The 17,920-nt window shown below is 42.5% G+C and overlaps 2 protein-coding genes across 4 annotated transcripts; one reads left to right on the forward strand and one right to left on the reverse strand.

The window, feature by feature from the left end:
- Positions 1 to 1,028: 1,028 nt before the first annotated feature.
- Positions 1,029 to 7,285, reverse strand: gpr180 (G protein-coupled receptor 180). 2 transcript variants are annotated; one of them, XM_061827748.1, is made up of 10 exons: positions 6,819 to 7,285; positions 6,509 to 6,652; positions 6,283 to 6,377; positions 5,665 to 5,770; positions 5,405 to 5,585; positions 4,391 to 4,440; positions 4,134 to 4,291; positions 3,876 to 4,064; positions 3,731 to 3,808; positions 1,029 to 1,584 (listed from the first exon to the last, which is right to left on the reverse strand). In XM_061827748.1, exons 1-10 carry the CDS (start codon positions 6,964 to 6,966, stop codon positions 1,513 to 1,515), a joined length of 1,221 nt encoding a protein of 406 aa, XP_061683732.1. In that variant the 5' UTR covers positions 6,967 to 7,285; the 3' UTR covers positions 1,029 to 1,512. The 2 variants fall into 2 exon arrangements, with proteins under 2 accessions (XP_061683732.1, XP_061683727.1); XM_061827743.1 differs by having other exon boundaries at positions 1,029 to 1,777; positions 6,819 to 7,284.
- Positions 7,286 to 7,503: 218 nt separating this feature from the next.
- On the forward strand, positions 7,504 to 16,425 carry LOC133493898 (dTDP-D-glucose 4,6-dehydratase-like). Of its 2 annotated transcripts, none has more exons than XR_009793215.1 (12): positions 7,504 to 7,703; positions 7,803 to 7,869; positions 7,998 to 8,066; positions 8,246 to 8,336; positions 8,413 to 8,561; positions 11,364 to 11,462; positions 11,544 to 11,603; positions 12,362 to 12,405; positions 12,474 to 12,639; positions 12,717 to 12,772; positions 14,443 to 14,679; positions 14,760 to 14,809. XR_009793215.1 is itself a non-coding variant. In XM_061807890.1 (12 exons), the coding sequence occupies exons 1-12, from the start codon at positions 7,657 to 7,659 to the stop codon at positions 14,849 to 14,851; spliced, it is 1,038 nt and encodes a 345-aa protein (XP_061663874.1). In that variant the 5' UTR covers positions 7,504 to 7,656; the 3' UTR covers positions 14,852 to 16,425. The 2 variants fall into 2 exon arrangements, 1 of the variants encoding a protein (XP_061663874.1); XM_061807890.1 differs by having other exon boundaries at positions 14,582 to 14,679; positions 14,760 to 16,425.
- The last annotated feature ends 1,495 nt before the right edge of the window (positions 16,426 to 17,920 follow it).

The raw sequence follows: 17,920 nt of genomic DNA on the forward strand, positions 1-17,920 counted from the left end.
TTAAACTTTGATGAAAAAAAAGACAAAATGAAGAAAAACACCCTCTGGCTAATAAGGACTATTAAAAAAAGAACTTTTCCAGAAAGATGACAAGCATTTATTGTACCTTTGCGTTATTCATTATTACTCAGAGCGATGCCTCTCGACTGTTAGTGAGTCAAGGCACATTTAGTACATGAAAAAAATCTCAAGGAATAATCCCACCCCCAAAAAGTCCATAAAAGTGGGCACACAGGTTAATTATGTACCTATTATCAAGTGGAAGAGCATTTCATTCAGCTGCAAGTCCATATACACTGTATGTCACTGGGATAGCTAGCTCGCCAGCTAGATTAGATTAGATTAGATTAGATTAATAGATAGATAGATAGATAGATTTTACTTTTCCTTCTGGGAACTTGTATTTATTGAATACAAATAACCAAGCTCTTGGAAAACATTGTTTTAAATGTACAGTTTAAAAAGTCCAAGTCTTTGTCAGAAATGTTTGGCTTTTTAGTATTTTTTTTTTTTTTTTGTATTTATCAGAGAAAAATAATGGCCAGCATTTAATTTTTTATTTTGAACTTCTGATAATGAATCAGAACTCTTAATCCCGTGGTGGATTTGGGACACACGTGATGTCACAGCGTTGGCCTCACAGTTCTGAGGTCTTGGGTTCAATCCCGGCCCTGTTTGTGTGGAGTTTGCATGTTCTCTACGTGCCTGCGTGGATCTCTTCCAGGCACTCTGGTTTCCCCCCACATCCCAAAAAACATGTAACATTAATAGGACACTCTAAATTGCCCCTAGGTGTGAGTGCAGCTGTTTGTCTCCATGTGCCCTGCGATTGGCTAGCAACCAGTTCAGGATCTATCCTGCCTCCTGCCTGTTGATAGCTGGGATAAGCCCCAGCACTCCCCGTGACCCTTGTGAGGATAAGCAACTAAGAAAATGGGTGGATATGTATATTGGGCCAGGGAGTAATCTTGTGGGCTCAGAGATGAACAATTAAGCGATTGTAAGTGATGAGCATGGTTTGCTACCCTGAAGTCCTTTATTTCAGGTCACATATTTCCACATGTTGTAAACAACATTTTCTTGAACTGTACATAAAGTCACAATCTTCAACAGAAACAAAAAAGGTTTGGTCTGAAATGAGGTGGCAATTCTGAATGTCATGCATTCTGCTACTCCAAATAGCTTAACTTGCTAAAAAGGTTTACAGATTAATGATGAAGACTGTGAGATAAACTTTCAAGAGAAAAAGAAAACGAACCTCCAAAAACATACATTATAGTTGATATAGTACCAGCTCTGAGTCCCAGCGTTGAAAAGTGTATGTTCTATCTCGGAAAGTAAACAACTAGAGATATACAAGTCATTCTGTTTTCTGTTCTTGTTGTCTCTCTTCCACGGTGGTCTTTGTCTTTTAGTCCCGCCTTTATTCCCTGGAATGGAGCAGATGCGCTTACGCCTGTTGCGTCCATGCTTGCACAGAAAACAGCTAAATCCGAGCATTCCTCGCAGTGGTCATGACGCCTCCTGTCTTCTCTGCCTCTTGAACCTGTCAGTCTTCGGATGCGGCAGGAGGGGACCAGAGCGCTGTAAACCAGGTACACATAACAGCCAGAGCATGTACTCAGTAGCGCCCCCTCTGGTTGTTTCTGGACATAGTGAGTGGTAGGGACACTGAGGACAGCGCAGAGACTTCCCAGTAGAGGGAACGAGACAGAAACAGCTGGTAGAGGATCACCATGGAGATGGACTGACACAGAATCACACCAATGGTGACCACCTGCAGGAAACACGAGGCAACAAATTCGGACCACAAAACTTTTTTTTTGTTTTTGGTCACAAATGATTAGAGGTGTGATGTAACAAGGTGGAACTGCAGTGCTGCAAGCTTGTCTCGAGATCTCAACCCCAAAGAAAATCTTTGGAGGGAGTTAAAAGTTTGTGTTGCCCAGCAACAGCTCAAAAACATCACTCCACTGGAGGTCCACGAGAGCTCCAGAAGAGAATTGAATGGCAGAATGGGCCAATATAGGCCAACCATGTGAAGACTGACAGAAAATGGTTCATAGATTGTTCTTACTACATGAGTTAAAGGAAAACTCTCCCAAAAATTCACATGTACAATAAACCCTCCAATGTGAAGTAATATTATTATTACATATATTTTTGACATTAATAAAAAAAAAAAGATGAAAATCAAGGACAAAATCGGGATAAGTGCCAGCTTTCACAGCCAAACCCAGAAGAAACATCCTTGACCCTGCCCCTGACGTCGCATGTGCTTAGCATTAGATACCATCCGTTCTAGCTAAGCCAAGATGCCGACATGTTCTGCACCAAACTGGAACAAAACTGAGAAAACGCACCCAAATTTGTCCTTCTTTAACCTCCTGTGGGGTCAACCTGACAGGATGAAGCTGTTGCTGTCACAGTTGAGGCTCGTTCATCAGCAGGGGAAATTTGCACGCATCTAATCAATACCGGTTATTGGGCTCTTAGTTACAGCCTCTCGTGCCAGTACTGTATAAGCAACAACATATTTTATGAGGCGGGAAGGTGGCACAGCTGTTCAATCCCAGAACTCCATGTGTGGAGTTTGCATGTTCTCCCCATGTCTGAGTGTGTGTAACCTGCCTCCTGCCCATTGACTCCGGCTCTCCTGCGACCATCGTGTTGCTAAGAAAATGGATGCATGGATGGATGGATGGATGGATGGATGGATACACAACACTTCCCGGTTACTATTTACGGCGATGCATGCGTGCAAACCCCCCTGCCTCCCTTCCCGACATCCCCGCCGCCGGTCGATTGCGAGAACCTGGCTGCTTGAAAAGTACAACTTGGGGTAAATAAAGTCTGGCCACACCTGGTGTATATTCTCTACATCTAAATCAAGTCCTCAGAAAAGCATCAAACAAATCTCTGCGGTCCATATAATGGGACTGTCATTGCTAGTCGTCAGCGCCACGCCCATCTCCAACACATCAAGTTCTGCCTGTGTGTATTCTGGCTCAAACACTTGAACATTGTTATTTTTGTTTTGGTTGCTCAATGGCGGGAGTAGTAATAACACAGAGCATCGACTCGCTGTTATACTCGCTTTATTGGCTCTTAGCACAGAGCACTTCCTGGTTACTATTTACAGCGATGCGCGTGCAACCCCCATCCCCCCAGCCCTGCCGCCAGTCGATGGCGAGAGGTTGGCTGCTTGAAAAGTAGAACTTCGGGTAAAAAAAAAAAAAAAAAAAAAAAAAAACACAAAAAAAGTCTGGCCACGCCTGGTGTGTATTCTCTACATCTAAACCAACTCCTCAGATATGCATCAAACAAATCTCCGCGGTCCATATAATGACATTATTGTTCGTTGTTAGTGCCACGCCCCTCTCCAACACGTCAAGTTCCACTTGTGTGGATTCTGGCTCAAGCGCACAGGCTTGAACATTGTAAATTATGCTATTTTTGTTTTGTTTTGTTTGTAATTATTTTTCACAAAAATCGGCCACATAGTGGATGTTCTCTGTTTGGTGAAACGTATCCACGAGCAATGGCGGGGTCAGAACAGGAGCACAGAGCAATCTGTGGATAACTCTGGCATTAAAAGAAACACTGAACCCTCATCTACTAAGTTTTAATGTGTGCTCTCATTCCTATAATTTTGGGGAGAATCTTCCTTTAAGTAGCACATGTGAATACTTTTGACACCTCCACAAATGATGCTTAAATGTTGCCAAACCTTCTCCCTCTGGTGCTCGTTGAAGATGGCGGACGTGAGGACGAGGAAGGGATGGCAGAGGAACCACAGGACGCATCCCTGTGGACAAAACACGGTTGTGAGGAGAAGCCAGAGCAACGGCAAGAAGCGCTCCAGAGCAGATAACCTTGGCAAAGCAGAGGTAGAAGTCTCTTTTTAGGGTGCTCCTCTCTGTCGAGATGATCTGGTAGAGAATAGAGGCAAGCAGGAGGGCCAGCGTCACCCTTAGGGCAATGAGGAGAATGCTTGCAAGACTCCGACGGCTGGGATGCTGGCCCTCAGATGCAGAGTATTGTTCCCACAGCAGAAGCGCACCCTGGGAGTGACACCGTGAGTGTTTCTGAATCGGGGACCCGTGGGCCGTCTGGGGATAAAGCGGCCGTACCTGCAAGACGACTCCGCACGAGGCGACGGCCATGGACGCCGGAGACTGCTCCCACTGCAGAGGGCGTGACTGAGGCTTCCGGCCTCGACTCAGGGACCAGCTCGCGCATAGGCTCAATAACGTGTACAGCGTTGACACTTGGGCTGCCGCCGCCCAGACTGCGCAATGACGACAAGGCAAACGAGTCATTGGTGCCCTCTGACAAATGGATGCCAGACCATGCACGAGGTTTCCCTATAAAATGAGTCACGACGTACACACTGCCAGGTTGCCCATCAGTGGAATACCCACGCCATCTCGAGAGTACCTGTGGAGCATAAGATTGTATTGTGTTGACTGTATTTATAAATATATACTGTACATAAATCACATGTGAATCAGCAATTATGCATATTAACATACACACTATATCCGTATGCATCTGTTGCCCAGGGACCCTTATTTTTCTACCATTCTCTACCCACTTTTGTAGAAATTAACAATAATTTAAAAAATTTCGGGTTTAAAAATGTCCTCTGAAAACATGTACAGTACGGTTATATTTTTAAATGCTCTTTCAAATGAGCTTGCTGAACCGCTAAAGGCTTGACAGATCTGCCACCCAGCGGCTGTACTCTATTTGTGTAGAGAGGAAACTAGTGGCTAGAAAACTAGCCACTAGTAACCGTAGTAACCGTTTTTGTCACTTTCCAACTAAGTTCCACCTCTGTAGTCTATAAAAAAAAAAAAAATCAAATAGCGGTAATTTTTTCCACCAGCTATCCACGACGCACTCTTGGGTCCCAACCCGCCAGTTGAGAATCCCTGCGGTATCCAGTTTACATTATCTCTAGTCAAACTCGCGAAATACTCCTAAATTTTACAATATCATGTATAAATCTTTATTGATATGTTTTTTATTGTTATTACACAAAATGCATTCATTTTGTATTATAATGCATCAATATGTAATTATATATTACTGTTATTTATGATAATTTGCATTTGCAGTAGTGACAATTATGTCACTACTGCTGTGGCAAAATTTGACGATATTTACAGTATACTTTTCTTATTTATTGTACATTTTGCTTGAGTTCTCTTCAAATGCTGATTTGGATTTGTTTTTATTTTTATTTTTTTTCAATTTAATCATTTAATTTAATTTAATCATTGATCCAGGACTGGGACTCATTGTTTCAATACACTTGCACACTGGTACTCACATAGTCTCGAGTGTAAAATGATATGTTTCTTTGGTCTTAGACCAGGCTTGTGGTCTCGTACTTTACCTGGCCATGTGAATGTAGTTGCAAAGGGCAGAGCAGCCCTGCAAGGCCAGACTTGTGCTCAGCACCTTCAGGACCGTGTGCATGGGACCGCCTTTCCTCAGAGCCTGGTAAAGAGGCTTAATGTAGATACACGAAGCTACAAAGTACGCCAGCAGCAGGAGGAAGTAAAAGGTGTGAAGACCTAAAGGATTGGCAAATAAGCAAAATAAATGAAAATTCAAGATGGGTGGATGAATTACTGAATGAATGAGATATCTGACCGGCCTCCTCTGCACTAAAATGGTCCAGCGGGTTTCCTGCAGAATCAGCATTAAACAGGAGAACAGTAAACCTCAGCTCACCATGAGAAGGAATCACGCTCGCCTCCTGCAGGGACAGATCATAAACACAACTCCGTGGAATTTAAACACTGTTAGTCCAACCGGATATTCCAGTGATTCCCAACCACTGTAGCAGATCACGCGGTGTGCTGCAGGAAATCATGTCTTTACATGGATAGCAAGCATATAGCATTGATTTTACTAATTCTAGACATGTTGACTCTTGCAGCTGGTTTCAAGACAGCATTACAATAACAGGTTGTGACCTTGAAAAATGTGTGGTGCTCTCATAAATGTGATATTGTACTGTAATTATGACGTCTTCCATCCACTGCCTTTCAGCACGTTTATTGCCAAAAGGGACAACTTTATCGACAAGGGGGAAATATTTAGTTAAGTGTGAGCATGGTCCTTGCGTGTATGTTCATTTTGTGTTCGGGTGCATAACCATTTGTCCCGCTGAAAAGATTTTCCTAACATAGAACATGCGCCTTGGCTCAATAAAGTGGGGGAAACACTGGGCTAGTCCTTGCGCAGACCGCCTGGTTACCTCGTTACCTGGCATGTGTATCGGTCTGCATAGAGAGCGTGCCACAGTGCAGGAGAGGACTGCTGGGGAATCGTTTGGTTGTGCTCTTCTTGACTGAGAGATACTGAAGCAGGAGAAGGACAAGTACACAAGGGAGTGCATAATATATCCAGTATGGCCCCACTACCAGCACCACCACTACCACCGCCGCCATCATCATCATCATCACACTTGCAACTGGTGCAAAATTCTTACTGGTGAACTGGGCGCGGGTGAGCCTTTCGGAGCAGCTGAGGTTGTCCCAATTCTCGTTCACATTTGCGTAGAGGAGCAGTCGAGATTCCATTTCTACAGCCAGTGAGGGGTTGTCCAACTGACACACCAGCAAACCATCATCACCTACACACACAAAGTGGCAAACATTTCAATGTGTCCTCCTTTCCAACATCTTGCGATTGAATCGGAAAACCTGCCATCATTAAAAAGAAGCTCAGAGAAGAACAGATTGGAATGCAAATTCTGATAAATGACAACAGTCGAAATGACACACAAAAAAGTACATTACCTTGATACATGAATTTAGTGATGAATTGGCCTTTATGCTGCCTCGCTACTTCGGTTTTAAAAAATCCCATGACGGTTTTCCCACACGCCTGTGCAGAGAAGAGGACTGCACCAAGAAGTGCGGTTAGTAAATACGACATTTTATACATACTAATCTTTGCGTTTTAAGCCAATAAATGTTAGCTCAACACTTCAATGGGCCACGAAACCAGGAGACACCCCTACAGCGTCAAGTTACACGAACTAAAAGATATAAAGCGGAAATCAAAACATTATAACCATACACTGCCCACCCTCCCCCGAAAAAAAAAATATTTTGAGCATTTTCGTGGAGGTGAGCGATATAATACAGTGATCAAACTTCATATCTCAACGAAATGTGTAAACCTAATGCCCCCGTTGGCGACATCAATTTAACCAGTTGTCGTTACACTAGCATTGTTTTGCCACCATATTACGGAAGCGAGATTTATGTTCTCGCTACATCAGTTCACTTGACTATTACTTTGTCCAATCAGGACTGTGAACAATTTGATGGATTTAGAATCTACGCAATCACAAAAAAATATTGTCCCTATGACACATTTTCAGCCAATCACAGAGATTAATGGGGCCCAATTGGGCGATGTAGGTCCCGCCTATTTTCGACGTGTCAACATTACCGTAAACAATCAGCGACTGTCGCACTGACGGATTGCATATTTACTGTACAACATCAAAATATCACTGTACAAAAGTCAATTTAAGAAGGACATGCCATGAATATAGACAGTCGGCCAAGGTCAGAAAAGTGACACCCAAACACGGGGGCCTAGGAGAGTATAATGTAAATAAGACCGATGGACTCCATCAAAACTGTTTTGGTGACTGGGGGCTCAGGATTTATGTGAGCGAAAATTACATCTATCTTTGTCATAATAATATCTACATATATTTACTTTGTTTACCCTGCTCTAAGTAATGAGTTGTTGTTCTCTCCACACAGTGGCTCTCACCTTGTCTGCTCCCTGCTTAAGAGGCATCCTGAATGGCAAATCTATAACTTGGATAATGTAAGATTTTATTTTCAAAAATAAATTACAATTGTTGTGAATATCGTCAATGCATATATTAATACTGTAACATAATTGTGGCTGAAATTGCATCAAATGTGAAGTGATGTAAAGTGATTTGATTGCAGTTGGATTACTGCTGCAGCCCAAGGAGTCTGGAAAGCATTGAAAACAAAGCAAACTACACTTTTATCAAGGTACAATTTTTTTTTTTTAAATTTGCTACTATGTTCAAAATGGCTTTGAGATTTTTCAAATGAGCTGATGAGATTATAAAGTTGCGTTGAGATGTAGGGCTCTAACTTCCATGAGCCACACCTACTTGTGTATTACGTCAATGAAATCCGATGATTATTGTCATGTATTTATGTAACAGGGGGATATCTGTAACACGCAGCTGGTGAACAACATCTTCAACACTCAAAATGTTGACGTCGTCTTTCACTTGGCTGCCAAAACTCACGTCGGTGAGCAGCAACTCGCACTTTGGCAGACAGCTACTACATGATTTATTGTAAATGTCTCTCCGGGGTTCCCCCTCAGATTCATCCTTCCAAAGCCCGTCCGCTTTCAAGCACGTGAACATCGACGGGACCCGGGTTTTGCTGGCCGCTGCCAGTCAGACCTGCCATCGGCTTCAGCGCTTCATCCACGTCAGCACCGATGAAGTGTACGGATCAAGTCGAGATGAGGTTTGTTGGATTTGATTTTGTTGTCAGTTCATTTTTAGAGTGGATCTAAAAGTGGATATATACACTCATTTCAAATGCCAGGTGTTTGTTGTTTTCAAAGAAATACATTTCAGAAATCAGAAGGTTTGAACTCTATCAGAGGCACTTTAAAGGGAAAATCCAGTGGTTTGCATGAACAATGTATCCAATGTCATCTAATATGTACTCTATGTTGACAATGTGATGTTAAATCCTCTCTCATTTAATAGTGTTTTGAGAGTTTTTTTTTATCAACAATTACGAATTTTCAGGGGCACTGCCAGTTTCGCGAGTCACATGACCTACGTGCGCGGATGTGACGTGTTACGTGCTGCAACAAAGGCTCGATTCCATGGGACACCATTTATCCCCAGCACTGATTTCTCGTATTTATCCTCATCTGATGAAGAAATAGCAGTATCGGTTGATGGGAAAGGCGGAGGAATACTTCCATACACGGCCGCAAGCGGTGATGCTCACGCCGCCGCGGGCTGCGTAACTATTTAGCATGCCGGAGTCTGGTTCGTTATGGGAATTAACCAGGACCCGTCCCGCGCGGGCTCGGGACCGTGTGCGTGTGGGTTTCAAGCGGGAGGTGTCACAAATGTTACCACAGGGATAACTGGCTTGTGTCTACTCGTCACATCCGCGCACGTAGGTCATGTGACTCACGAAAATGGCAGCGCCGCTGAAAATTTGTAATTGTTGATAAAAAAAAACTCTCAAAACACTATTAAATGAGAGAGGATTTAACATCACATTGTCAAAACAGAGTACATATTACATGACCTATTGGATACATTGTTAATGCAAACCAGTAGTTTTCTCCTTTAAGGATTTTATTTGGAAAGACAGCAGTAATCCAGGTCTTGACGTACCAAAACAGCCTCTGACAATCACACTACTACCACCATGTTTTAATTTTCAATAATGTTCTTTTTCTGAAGTAACTTGACTTTTTTTTTTTTTTAAACCAGTTGCAATGGGGGACACACCTTTCAAAAAGTTCAACTTTTTCCCCATGTGTCTTAGCGATCATAAAGATGTCTTCTGGCAAATTTTGAGACAAGCCTTAACATTGTTTGCGCTCAGCAGTGGAACTTGGAACTGTGCCATGCCGGCCATTTTTGCTAGTGATGAAAAAACAGCAGCCGGTATGGACCCATCTGTTTTTTCACCACAAAACATGATTTTGATGTATAAGGCTTTTTGTAACTCCCACCATGAAAATCCTCTCGAGTGACTTGTGTTCAACAAGGTGCAGGAAGTCACGTTGGAGGGCACTCAAGCGGGCTTGTTTTTTTTTCCCATTAGTTTTACCTGCGGAAGATTGCTTGTTGTTCCTTCGTGTTAACCAGAATGCCGGCTCGTTGCATTGCTGGATATTGCTCGAACACTCGGGAGGATGGATTTGCTCTTCATACTTTTCCAAAAGGTCCGGTTCGTCGTGAAAAACGGATTGCACAGGTGCAAAGGACGAGAGCTTTGTGGGTTCCAAATGACAGGTAGGTGCGTATACAGCTACTAAAACAAAAACAATAGTTGTAATCCGTAAATCAGGGGTGCTAAATGTGTCTGTGCGCACCGGAAGTCTTCTGTGCAGCAGCCACTGAAGGACGGCCTCCGCAGGCCTTGTGAATCGCCACCAGCCTTGTCGACAAGGCTGAGCCAGCCACCGGCCAAGGTGGCTTGTTGCGGCGCCAGGCCATGGTGACTCATCTCCGCTGCGGAAGTGGATCGGACGGGGAGGCGGTTTGCTGCAGCGTCGTCGTCGCTCGCTGGGAGTGTTGTTTTTATCACTTGGCTGTGATCCACCTATCTAAATAGGGCTTGAAACAATAGGGTAATATTGCCCCAGACACTCGATTGTGAGATGTTCTCTTCTTCGAAAAGAGCTTCCGTGTCTGAAGGGCGTGTCCCATAGTAGGGGCCACAGCATTTTCAATGGCGAATGTCTGGAGTGACGTCACGGACAGTAGAAACAGCCAATATGGCGACCACTTGGATGTTGAATGACACTTCCGCAACTTTCTATTTTAGAACGTTAATAGCGATGACGCTTGACCTTTAAGTTAGGCCAGCGAGACCTGCAGTTCTTTGGTTGTTGTGGGTGGGGTCTTTTGTGACCTCTTGGATAAGTCATTGCTGTGCTCTTGTGGTAATTTTAGTCGGCCGGCAACTCCCGGGAAGGTTCACCGCTGTTCTATTCTTTTTCCATTTTTCAGTAATGAGTCTTCCTATGGTTTGCTGGAGTCCCAAAGTTTGATAAATGGCTTTTTAACCTTTTCCACACTGGTAACTACTCCCCTTCTCATATATATATATATATATATATATATATATATATGTTAGCATTATGTCTAGAGTTTGAGGAATTTTTTGATGTACTTCACTTTGTCAGAAAGGTCCTAATCAGGTGAGTTATTGATTGAGAACAGGTGTAGTAGTGTCAGGCCTGCATGTGGCTAGAGAAATTCTACTCGGATATGAAAAAACCACAGTTATGTTTTAACTGGGGCATGCAGGGTTGGATTTTTTTTTTCCTCCAGCCATTTCCCAAGCAGGGAACCCCTAGACTGCCAGGCATTTTGGACCAATTTCACTGATCTTTCAAGCCTCACAGAATATTGTGTACTCTGACGATGTAGATACAAAAACCACCAAAAGAAAGCTCAGACTTTCTAAATAAAATTTCACTTCAGTGGGCTGTGTAGACTTCTTAATATCGACTGTAAGTCATGAAGCTTTTGATATTCCGTGAATTCAAGGGTTCGTGTTTTGCAGGTGTTTGACGAGAACAGTCCTATGAGGCCTTCCAACCCATATTCCGTCTCAAAAGCAGCTGCAGAGGACTTGGTCAGGTCATACTGGGAAAGGTTTAAGGTACAACATTGAAGATGGTGAAGTATAATTTAAACACAGTAGTATTTCAGATTATTAACGCTGTTTGTTTGGTCTCTTTAGCTTCCAGTTATCATCACCAGGAGTAACAACATCTATGGTCCGCAGCAGTACATGGACAAGGTATAGCGCACACTTACCAACTCAATAGCAGTGGTGAAAAGTAACAGGGGTCGAATCAGTAATTCTAGTATCTGTCCTGCTATTTAAATACAAAAGTTGAGTACTTTTGAGTGCCTTTTTGGCACGAGGGACTCCTGGGGCACTTGATGGGTAGCGCCTGGTCAAGCAGAATGCGGCTTTGGTGGTCACCAAGGCAAAACCTCTGGCATGGGAGGCGTTCGATGAGGCCATGGAACTTCCGGGTGGCTTCGAGGAAATTCTGGTCCACCATCCAGCAGTTCAGGAGGGGGAATCAGTGCGCCAGCAACACCGTGTCTAGTGCAGACAGGGCGCTGCTGACCTCGACTCTGGACGTTGTCAGTCGGTGGGGAGATCCCTGCAAACATCGCTCCAGAAAGCTCTTTTGTCGAAAGGAGCAGTCCAAAATTCTGATCTGGAACTAAAAAAAAAAAAAAAACATTTACTTGAGGTTATTGCTACCAAATGGCCAAGGGTGAACCAGTTAGTAAATCCAAGAGTTGTCTTTCTTTATCTCTGTCTCTCCTGTTGTATTCATTGAAAATTGATAACATACTTGTTGAAAATGAAGTTGACTACGTTTGATGACCAAATGGTGTTGAATTTTAAGAAACTCCAAAGGGTTCACACCCTTTTTCCTGTTACTCTAAATCTTTTGTTATTTTGGTGTCAGATTGTTTAATTCGAATCAAAGTCGGTAAATAATTAACATTTTGTTTGTTTTGTTTTTTTACTCACAGGTCATCCCAAAGTTTCTCACCCTCTTGCAAATGAACAAGAAGTGGTAGGCATTTTATTTTGAAAAGTTATATATACCAAGCAGTGTCTCGATTAGTCTCCTCTGTTTCACAGTACTATTCAGGGAAGCCTCCCCAAATCTCGCCATTTCCTGTTCATCGATGATGCAATCAACGCCCTCCTGCTGATTCTGGAGAAAGGGATTGTGGGAGAAGTGTACAACATTGGGGCAAACTGCGAGATAGGCATTGTGCCATTGGCCAGGGAACTGGTAAAGATGGTAGGTTACGCACCAAAAATAGCCCATGATGTCAACAATACAGTACACCTAGTTGTGTGATTCCCCCCCCCCTTCAGGTTCAGAAGGTGCCAGATGCTGAGCTTAACGATTGGCTTGAGTTTGTGCCGGACAGGTGTGTCCACATTTACTCATGCATCCACTAATTTACATACAAATGTGTACTTTTTTTTTTTTTTTTTTAAACTAAAGGACAATCCATCACTGTATTGTACTTTGTAAAAAAAAAAAAAAAAAATGCAGTAATAAGTGTAAGTAAGTACATCATGATTCATTATGACTCTACGCCTCCATCTGGTGTGCGCACCTCAGTAAACTCTTATGTGGCATTATGTTCCACAGTAAATTCAGTCCACAAAATACTGACCAATTATATTACAATATAGATTTAAAAGTTTTATATATGCATTCCATTCTATGTGAAACTACTTTAGAGGGGCAGGTATTTTATCTGTCCACGTGAGGGCGCCACACAGCACACCACACACATGATTGAGTAGTTCTCGCGTGAATAATATGAACTGGGTTGTAGATGGAAATATGTGTAAAATAATAAATGTAAATGGACAAATATAACCCAAGTGAACTTAAAATGCTGATTTAAATGATTTCATTTATTAAGCAGGGGATAAAATAGCCCTGTTTGAAAAAGTAATTACCTCTTTTGTTAAATCAAGAAATGTTACTCATGACAATCTTTGGTTCATTTCGACTGATTGCACCCGAACCTGATTACCTCCAGGTCTCCTGTTGGATCAGCTCCCGTCCTCCCAGCCTCCCTGGGCTGTGATTGACGGAACAATGAATTCTGATCGTTGGATATTAATTTGTGGTGACCTCAAGCTGAAGAACACTTTGGTTCTGCAGCAAAGCACAACAGCAAGTCAACTCATGAGTAGAGTGGGGAAATAAAAGGGGTTTGGAGTGTTTTACTCAATTTCCAGATATGAATCAGATTGAAATGACCTTCAAAAGGCCATTGATGGTCAAAAACCCTCCCTTTTTTTAAATTTCAAACAACTGTGCAAGGAAAAGTGGGCCAAAATATCTCCACAGAGATGTGAAAAATGTATTGCCACTTTTAGAAAACATTTGATTTCAGTTGTTACTGCTGAAGATGGCCCAACCAGGTTTTTGGATTAAAGGGCAGGCCAGTACTTTTCCGCAGTGTCAGGTAACTGAATATTTTTTACTCTAAATAACTGAAACTACCATTTTAAAACTGCATTTTGAGTACAGTTTGGTGATATTTGTCTTATATTTACATTTGTTTGATCATCTTAAACAAAGTGGGAAAGCTATGCAAAAATATATAAATTTGAGAAGAGGGCAAATACTTTTTCAAGCCACACCAAAAAAAATATTATAGATTTTAAGGCTGATGGGAATGTGCTCCGCAAACTAAATTGAGTTTAACACCCCTGTGTTAAACTACAGTATTGTAGTTGTAGAAAACCAAGCTAAACATTGCCTTTGTCCTTCAGTTGTTCCTGTTGACATTATGAGCATTATGAGTATTTGTGAATTCATTTCTTCAAACTCTATAGCTTTAAACAGACAAGGTATTCACTCAGGTTTCTTTTTCTGTTATGAACATTCACTCAGTTAATCTCCTGTGAGATTCTATCTCGAATAGTTTGCTCCCAGGTCAGAACAAAACAGGTCTGCCTAATGGCCGAGATCAGAGAAAACTTAGATTGAGTCATTTGTATTTCAAGGGACTGCTGTATTGTTTCGGAAAGGCAGTAATTGTAGTGTTTTTTTTTCTCATATGTGTTTTCCAAGACTATTTTTGAGCTTTCAAAGTGGGCTTCGCAACACATAAAAATCACATCCCAGTGTGACAGCAGCTGAGAACCGATCTGATCTAAAGCATCCTCATTCCACTCTGTGAAACATGAAGTCACTGTCCAACGCTCTGCAGGCCGGAGGTTGACATCCGCTACCCCATCAAAAGTGAGAAGCTGCAGCGGTTGGGCTGGAAGGCCGAGGTCTCCTGGCCTGAGGGCATCGAACGGACCGGTACGACAGGCACACGCAGAATGGCCAAACACACTACATCACAGTGAGCATTCATGTCTTGTCTATGTCTGTCTTTTCAGTCAGATGGTACCAGGACCACCCAGACTTTTGGTCAGACGGACCAGACGGCCCAAGAGCGATTCCAAGCACATTGGAAAATACTAACGAATAAGCGACTTGACTTTGCCTGCCACTTCCGCCGTCTATATTGCACAACATTGTTGGACCAAAGCACTGGGACATCAGTGGGGAAAAAAATTTCATCTCAGGTAACACGGACAAGCTGTCGTATTTTCCCTTGATTCCAACTAGACCCGTCTTAATTGTTCCCATTCATCCATTCTCTGAATTGCTCCGTCGCGGGGGTGCTGGCGCCCTTCCCATCAGATTCTGGGAGAGAGGCGGGAACATCCTGAACTGGTCGCCAACCAATCGCAGGGCGCATAGAAATAACCATTGGCATTCACTTTCACACGTATTGACAATTTAGTCTTCACTCAACCTGCCGCAAGTTTTTGAGATATGTGAGGGAACCAGAAACCTCAAAGAAAAGCCACACAGGCATGGGGAGAGCATGCAAAGGCCAAAGGGAGGCCAGATTTGAACGCACAACCTCAGAATTGCGGGACAGACGTGACCACCGTGTCTGCTTGTTTCCCCTCAAGCAAAAAAAATTAATTGAGCAAATAATTTAGCTTAAGGAGAAAATGCATTTTCTGTAGTTGTGTGAATGTCGACGTTTCAGGAATTAATCAAAATGAAAGGTAAAATGGACATTTTAAAAGTGGCCTGATTGAATATAAAACTTGGAAAAAAAAACAAAAAACATTCTAATAACTATAGTGACTTGAGCATGCATGAAAGTTACAACTGCACACGTTAGGTATTATCACGGTTTAAATTCCCGAGGATATTTCCATTGTGGTTTTCAAAAGTTACTAGTCAGATGGTCGAGCAATTTTTGACTGCGAACACGATGTGGATGCATCACTTAAGGACGCGCTCAGTTTTAGGGGGGGAAAAAAAGTTCAAAGTCATGCATCGACAAAATAAACGTTTAGCATATTATTTGCTCCAATATACCCAAGAGGGGGAAAAAAAAGGTTTACTGTGCAATATCTTTTTAAGGACTCATTCAGCTCCAACCTTTCAAACCTTAAGTCTCACAGCTGACATTTTTGATGATTTATAAAGACATATTTAACGCTATGAGCTGTATGAGGAGAAATTGTCGTATTTATCATGTGTATGAGCCGCTCGGCTCGACAAAGCAATGACTTCCGCATCACACAGAATTTGTCACATTCTCGCAATAAACTCAAAATGCTACAATGTATCAACTGTTGTTGCTTGAGTTTGCTAATGCTAATCAACATACTGTAATTACTTCAGTGATGAAAGTCCTCCGGATTTTCACGGAATTCCGAATTTTCAAGTTTTCATGAAAATTCCTCAGGAAAATTGAGGAAAAATTGCCTAAAATTAATCCGGATATGAGTTGACAACATTGAATGAACATGCGTTTGCGTTCGTTGTTCTACTTTCACGAGCGTAGCCATGTTGAGGCACTAACACGAGTAACAGTAATGCCCCTCCCCTCGCATTCTCTCAAGACGTCGCTTGTTTTGTGTTTTCTTGACACTAATTTACGTGTTTATTTTATAAATGTTAACGAAACAAGCCTGTTCCCAAATAACCGGTATTGACCCGGAACCAGGAAATGCAACTTAACCGTCCTGAGCATGTACTGAGCTCCTTCACATTGAAAGTCATCAACATCATGAGCCATGTCAAAGGAAATTGGGCTCTCATGGTGTCGATCGCGAGGCAGTGTGATGTCGTTTAAAAAAAAAAAAAAAAAGACTATCATCGACCTCGTCGCTTGATTCAGTGTGGCCAATACGTCGAGCGCATGCACATAAAGGCGCGTTCTAGCAAGCCAGCCTCCTATTTACGGCAATGACACAAAGAATGACACGCTCTCCGCTCATATTTATTTTTTCGTATAGACATTGAAGTGAATAATATATGTAATTTTCATAACAATATCTACTTTACAATGTAAATAGTTTGACCACGTGACCACATCTGGGACACGTGGCCATTTTGGATGGATTTACTCTCGTGACGCGGCCTTCAATCTATCGCTTTTGCATACAGACCAAGGTTACACAAATACAGGGTAAAGTGACGCATGATGTCTAAAAAGACTTTGGAAAGTTATCAGGGCTCCTTAGATGCTTCAAGAAACCATGATGACAAGTGTGCTTTGATCGACAATATCGACCCATAGGCCTTGGAGAAAGACGCAAGGAGCAAGAATTTTGACCATACCATAAACCAACTAAAGAATTACAATCGTCTGGAGGCTTACAACCAATTCAATGGCTAGGTTCGTGATGCAGTGGTATATATTGTAAGCACACTGCTAAGGTTAGTGTACCGCACAATGCAATTTAAATAAGTAGGCTGAGGCTACTTTATTTCTGAGTGAGTGCTGTTGAAAGTATTCATTCGCGTGATTCCAGTCAGCGTTGTTAAATTATGTTGATTATACCAACGAAAGAGGTGTAGATTATTATTTTCGCTTTTGCAAACGCGCACATAACGATCACTTTGGGGGGGGGGATGAGAAAAGCAAGTCTCTAAACCGGAAGTTGTGTGACGTCAGACGATTAAAAGTCCGTAAGTACAAAGTGAGTCATTTCACATGGCTGCTCAATTGCGCATTAGCTGTGCTTAGCTTCTATAACAAGGCCAGTTTACCACTCCAGCGTGCAGTTACCATGCTAGCGATGCGAATTACAGAACAGCTCAATGTTTAAGTTCCCTGAAAATGAGGAAATTAAAAAGTGTTTAACTTTTTAAAGATGCAGGTAGCGAGCTGAACATTGAGACTACGGAGTGCACATTTCACAGTGGATAGTTGTAAACTCTCAGGAGACAACATGGTTCAGTGGGTAACTTGATACAAGTGAACGGGGCAGCGGGGAACGTCTAACTACCTGGGCGTCCTCCGCCATGCTGCAGTCAGGTGGGGTGTTCACCTGTGACGCCATGTCATCGACAATGAGGGTAAGTTGACTTGTGGTTATTTTCACAATTCCAGTCCAGATTATGGATTCAGTTTTGAAGTTGAGGTTCCCAACATGATTTGACATGATATAAGGCATTACACCCTCAGTATGTTTGATTCCTTTTGGCACATCCATTCGGGTCCGGGTCTGAGATGTGACCCTTA

Source organism: Syngnathoides biaculeatus, chromosome 2 (assembly GCF_019802595.1).
Source record: "Syngnathoides biaculeatus isolate LvHL_M chromosome 2, ASM1980259v1, whole genome shotgun sequence".
NCBI classification, from domain to species: Eukaryota; Metazoa; Chordata; class Actinopteri; order Syngnathiformes; family Syngnathidae; genus Syngnathoides; species Syngnathoides biaculeatus.